A 6,087-nucleotide genomic window follows, 5' to 3' on the forward strand; every position below is an offset into this window, starting at 1 on the left:
TTTCATTTTTTGGGCGAACTATCCCTTTTAAAAGGGGGGTTTACACGCACCTTTCTTGGCGATGGCCATGGCGGCTGCTTTCCCTATGCCGCTGTTGGCTCCAGTGATCATGAAGGATCGGCCCGCCATCGACGTCTCCAGGTCTTTCTCTACAAAGTTTTTAGACGCCGACAGAAACGCCCCCCTGAGACACACAGGTAATTAGTCTGGAAATGTCAAAGGGTTACAGCGCACGCACTTCTCAGAAACACTGCTGGATTAATTCTGCTAACTAATTAGCTTGATTCTTGCATATTTTAAAGTATTTAACTTCACACTTTTGATTATGAGAACATGGAAATGAAAGCACACAGCTATATATATATGTTTTTAAAAGTTTTATAGATAGTTTTTTCAAAGGTTTCTTTCATATTAATGTAAACATTAAAGCTTTAGTTCACCTAAAAATGAAAATTACCTAATTTATTTGACTCATTTAGTTTCTTTCTTCTGTTGAACACAAAAGAAGATATTTTGAAGTATGCTGGTCCCTCACTGACTTCCATAGTGGAAAACAAGTACTATGGAAGTCAATGGGTGACATTCACCAGCATTATTCAACATATGATCTCTTGTTTTGGAAAGAGTGAAGGGTGGGTAAATAGCTATGTTTCCATCCACCTATTTCTATGCACAATTTGCATAAATATATCACATAAATGCTTAAGGGACACGCCAAGATGCGCATGAATTTAGAAAATGCACATAAAACTGTATGTGATCATCACAACTGATTAGGGTAACTTTAAAAAAAAAATTGCATAATCTACAATGGAAACACAGTTACTGAATAAATTCGTGTCACATGAAAAAAGTCATGTGATTTTGTTTTAACAGACCTTCTGATAACAAAAATGTTAAAACAATGCATTTTATCAATATTTCAGAACGCGGATTTGATTTAATACTACCAGTATACTCTGAGTTTTACCCAAAACTTGTCTATGGTATAACTGAGCCATGGTCATCTGTTTCTCTCTGTTATTTTCCTCCTAGGTTTACAATTTTCTCCAAACAACTCTTATTTTTTCTCATAAGAGTAGCTATGCGGTTGCTAGGGTGTTCTGAGTGGTTGCTATGTGGCTGTTAAGGCATTATTAAGTGGTCGCAAAGGCGTTGCTAGGGTGTTCTGAGTGGTTGCTAAGGTGAATAGGTAAATAGGAAATGAGGCGAATAACTGCAAAAAGATCAAGTTTTTGAGAAAAAAGAACCACCTCATTCACCAGGCTGACTACACTATAGAAAACGTTGAGTTATTTACTTAATTCAATGGTCGAGTTAAAAATATTTGGTGCTTTGTTGGGTTATTTTTAACCTTTTTTGGGTTATTTATTTAATAACTCAAAAATGTTGAATTTCAACAGTCGATTGATTTAACTGCCACAGAACAGCTGTATTAATATGAGTGTGTAATGTTGTTTTTGTGTTATCAAGTTCACTTAAGCTCTAACGCAATAATGTTGTTTTTTTTAAATCAAATTACCTCTCCGCGTCGTGGTTTTTTATATCTTTTTCTCCAGCAATCTTAATCATTGATGATTCAAATGCACACTTCATAGCTGATCTATATTAAACAGATAAAATGCTTAAGTGTCTGGAATGAAATGGAAATAAAGCCTTTTCAATACTTTGGAAAACTGAATGTTATTTATTAACACAGCCATATTAAATTAATCGTAGTACTAGTAATACTGGCAATAGCAATACCAGAATGGAAAAAAATAACCAAAATATTTCATCAAAATAACCCAATGCATTGGGTTAAATTTTATAACCCAATGAACTAGTTTAAAATAACCCATAGTTGGGAAGGCACTATAATAACCTTTTAATGTCATGTCTATAAACATGCTAACCTTTTAATGTAAATATTAAGTGTTTCCCAGCCCTGGGTTGCGGCTGGAAGGGCATCTGTTGCGTAAAACATATGCTGGAATAGTTGGCGGTTCATTCCACTGTGGCAACCCCTGATAAATAAAGGACTAAACCGAAGGAAAATTAATGAAATCTTAAATACAGGAAGTCCCAGGTATGGGTTGCAGCTGGAAGGGCATCCGCTGCATAAAACAAATGCTGGATAAGTTGGCGGTTCATTCCGCTGTGGCGACCCCAGATTAATAAAGTGACTAAGCCGAAAAGAAAATGAATGAATGAATGAATACAGGAAGGACTATTTTTATGGTGCTTTGTATGCTGGGGGTGTGAATTAAGCTGCTCGATTTAAAATGATCAGTGCTTTAAAAACTCCTTGAATTTGGTGTCCATGAAAGAGCGGGAACCCTGGAGATCAGATGCTTTTCTGCTGATTTCTGTATGATACAAAATTTAAGCTCAACTTAATAATATCCTGAAAGCAGTAATGAAGGTCTGTCCTAATGAGTGGCCTTGCGTCACCGCTTAGCTAATGAACGTGTGCATCAGTTGGTGTGTATGAGAGTGTGTATCAGTGCGTCCTCTGATAGACCGCTCCTGGTATCAGCAGCGCTCGTGCCCTCGAGCCGCTCTCAAAGGCTGGCTTTGTCCAGGCGTGCCAGGCCAGGCGGACGGATGAAGAGGAGCGAGGAGGTGCCGGGGGGAAAAACAAGCTTTTCTCGCTAAATGCGCGCACTGTTAAGGCTGATGTGTGTGTCCCATTATGGGATGTGAGAGGTCGAGCCGGGTGACGATGCGGTAGGAGATGCAGAGGCCACTGAGATCATTTCACATCATATTGGATTTCGTGGAAAATGAAAAGCATTAGTTGGTGTTTTGGGCCTAAGCGCACAGAATGTGTTAAAATGAGGCTCTACAATGTAAGTGCGTACTATACTGTAACAAAAAATAGATTACATGACAACATATGTTTTTTAATGCCACTATAACTTGTTTTAATTTTTTATTTAATCAATAAGTTAATCAGGTTTTAGCTTTGGCTTTGAAGTTATGTTCTTGAAATAATTTTTTACTTGTAAAGTTACAGTGCATCCGAAAAGTATTCATAGCGCTTCCCTTTTTCCACATTTTTTATGTTACAGCCTTATTCCAAAGTGGATTAAATTAATTGATTTCCTCTACATTCTACACACAATCCCCCATAATGACAATGTGAAAAAAAGAGTTTTTGAAATTGTTGCAAATTTATTAAAAATAAAAAAGCTGAAAAATCACATGTACATCAGTATTCACAGCCTTCGCTCAATACTTTGTCGATGCACCTTTGGCAGCAATTACAGCCTCAATGCTTTTTGAATATGATGCCACAAGCTTGGCACACCTGTCTTTGGGAATTTTTGCCCATTCCTCTTTGCAGAACCTCTCAAGCTCTATCAGGTTGGATGGGAAGTGACAGTGTACAGCCATTTTCAGATCTCTCCAGAGATGTTCAATAGGATTTAGCTCTGGGCTCTGGCTGGGCCACTCAAGGACATTCACCGAGTTGCTGTGAAGCCACCCATTGATATTTTGAGGATGTGCTTTGGGTCATTGTCCTGCTGGAAGATGAACCGTCACCCTAGTCTGAGGTCAAGAGCACTCTGAAGCAGGTTTTCATTCAGAATGTCTGTTCATTGCTGCATTCATCTTTCCCTCTATCCTGACTAGTCTTCCAGTTCCTACTGCTGAAAAACATCCCCACAGCATGATGCTGCCACCACCATGCTTCCCTGTAGGGATGGTATTAGCCTGGTGATGAGCGGTGCCTGGTTTTCTCCAAATGTAATGGCTGGCATTCACTCCAAAGAGTTCAATTTTAGTCTCATCAGACCAGAGAGTTTAGTTTCTTAAGGTCTGAGAGTCCTTCAGATGCCTTTTGGCAAATTCCAGGCGGCGAGTGGCTTCCGTCTGGCCACTGTACCATACAGGCGTGATTGGTGAATTGCTGCACAGATGGTTGTCCTTCTATAAGGTTCTCCTCTCTTCACAGAAAAAACGCTGGAGCTCAGACAGAGTGACCATCAGGTTATTGCTCACCTCCCTGACTTAAGGCCCTTCTCCCATGATCATTCAGCTTAGATGGCCGGCCAGCTCTAGGAAGAGTCCTGGTGGCTCCACTTACGGATGATGGAGGCCGCTGTGCTCATTGGAACTTTCAGAGCAGCAGAAATGTTTCTGTAACCTTCCCCAGCCTTGTGCCTCGAGACAATCCTGTGTCAGAGGTCTACAGAGAGTTCCTTTGTCTTCATACTTGGTTTGTGCTTTGGCATGCACTGTCAACCCTTATATAGACAGGTGTATGCCTTTTCAAATCATGTTCAATCCACTGAATTTACCACAGGTGAACTCCAATTAAGCTGTTGAAACGTCTCAAGAATGATCAGTGGAAACAGAATGTACCTGAGCTCAATTTAGAGCTTCACAGCAAAGGTTGTCAATACTGATGTACATGTGATCTTTCAGCTTTTTTATTTTTAATAAATTTGCAACAATTGCAAAAACTCTTTATTCACAATTCAATTCATTTTGGAATAAGGCTGTAACATAATAAATGTGGAAAAAGTGAAGTGCTATGAATACTTTCCGGATGCACTGTATTATAATTATCTTAATATTTTGAGGTAGCAACAATTTTTAGATTTTTATTTTATAATTGGAGTTATTAGACACTTTCAAAAGTAACTTTTGAACTATTTTATGGGTCATTGGCAATCACCCTTGACTCTTACTTTAATTTCAGAGTACATACAGGAATCAGAGAGTGAAATTCAATACCTTTTAACACTCTTTCCAACATTTTAAGACCTTAAAACCACTTTGGGTTTCAACCGGAAACACTGGCGAGATTTTAACAGTATATTTACTAAATATTAATGTAAGAAACTTATACTTAGATACTGAATAAAAATCTATTAAATCTAGCTAATTCAGCAGGTTGGCACCTATAGAGCTGCAGAAATAATGGTGCTGCCTTGATTACTGCAGTAAACAAAGCAGCATGATGTCAAATCTGGCAGGATTTTATTGATTTCATAAACTACTCAACATCCTGATATTCACAGATTCAATTCGGGCAAACTTTAGCATACAACCATACATTGTATAATCAAAAATGATATAAAATGTAATACCTTTTGAAGACTTTGTAATACTTTTTAAGAGCCTTAAATTTCTCTACATTGATTTATCAACTTTTAATACTTTTTAAGACCCCATGGACACCCTGAATTTACTGTCACTGTAATTTCAATATGCAGCATTTTAATGCATAATTTTGATGACGAATATTATGCTCTTGTTTTGAAGTCAAATGTATTAATATTAATAATTCTTGCGACAGAGAGCTCATTAACACATTTACTTAATTCACTCAACAACAACAACAACAACAACAACAACAAAAGCTGGGTTGTTTCAACTTTGTAGGGTCACCTATACATAAACCTGACAATTGGGATAAAAAAAAGTAATTCAAATTTAATTGAAAAAACTATTTAACCCAACTTTGGGTTTGTCCATTTTTCACCCAACTTTGGGTTACAAACTTTGGGTTTTCTTAACTATAGGCCTTCAGACAAATTATATAAATTTATCAAAATATTTGGATGAATTAACAAACAGTTCTGACCTTCAATTTTATTAGTTTTTTCAGCCCAATTCCACAGGACATTTAATTAATTCCACACAAACTAATAAACACATAATTAATAATAAAATGTACATTACAAATCTATTATATTATATTAAAAAACTGCGACAGATAAACAGAATAACTAATAACATCATTTTAAAAGTTGTATACTGCATAAAAGTATTCTTACACACACATATACGCCAGAATGTGCATTAATAAAGTGTAATAATGTTTGTTAGTGTTGTTATAAGCTAATATGTGAATAAGTGCAGCTCTTACTTGGTGAATTCGGTGAGTCCTTTGAGGAACCATGCTGAGTTCCGGTACAGAGACATGATTCTCCCCCGCGCTGCCGCTCTGGTCGCCCGCTGAGCTCGTGCCCGCTCGCCGGTGCTTTTAACGGGCACCGGGGTCACATGAGTGCACGCAGACCCACGCCACTCACCGGAGCTCCACGGTGCCTGCCCTCTACCGGTATTACACCACATAACACATCTCAGACT

At 37.9% G+C, this 6,087-nt stretch overlaps 1 protein-coding gene across 1 annotated transcript in view; it reads right to left on the bottom strand.

Annotated features, from left to right (window-relative positions):
• The window catches only part of dhrs12la (dehydrogenase/reductase 12-like a), a 10,924-nt gene extending 4,952 nt beyond the window's left edge, over positions 1–5,972 (bottom strand). Inside the window, exons 1-2 of the mRNA XM_056474052.1 lie at positions 5,864–5,972; positions 51–184 (exon numbers count right to left, since the gene is read on the bottom strand). Of these exons, the coding sequence (XP_056330027.1) occupies positions 51–184; positions 5,864–5,919 (190 nt within the window). The 5' untranslated portion in view covers positions 5,920–5,972. The remainder of the gene's footprint in view (positions 1–50; positions 185–5,863) is intronic.
• Positions 5,973–6,087: the final 115 nt, after the last annotated feature.

The sequence above is a fragment of the Danio aesculapii genome, chromosome 15 (assembly GCF_903798145.1).
Source record: "Danio aesculapii chromosome 15, fDanAes4.1, whole genome shotgun sequence".
In the NCBI taxonomy this organism is placed as follows: domain Eukaryota; kingdom Metazoa; phylum Chordata; class Actinopteri; order Cypriniformes; family Danionidae; genus Danio; species Danio aesculapii.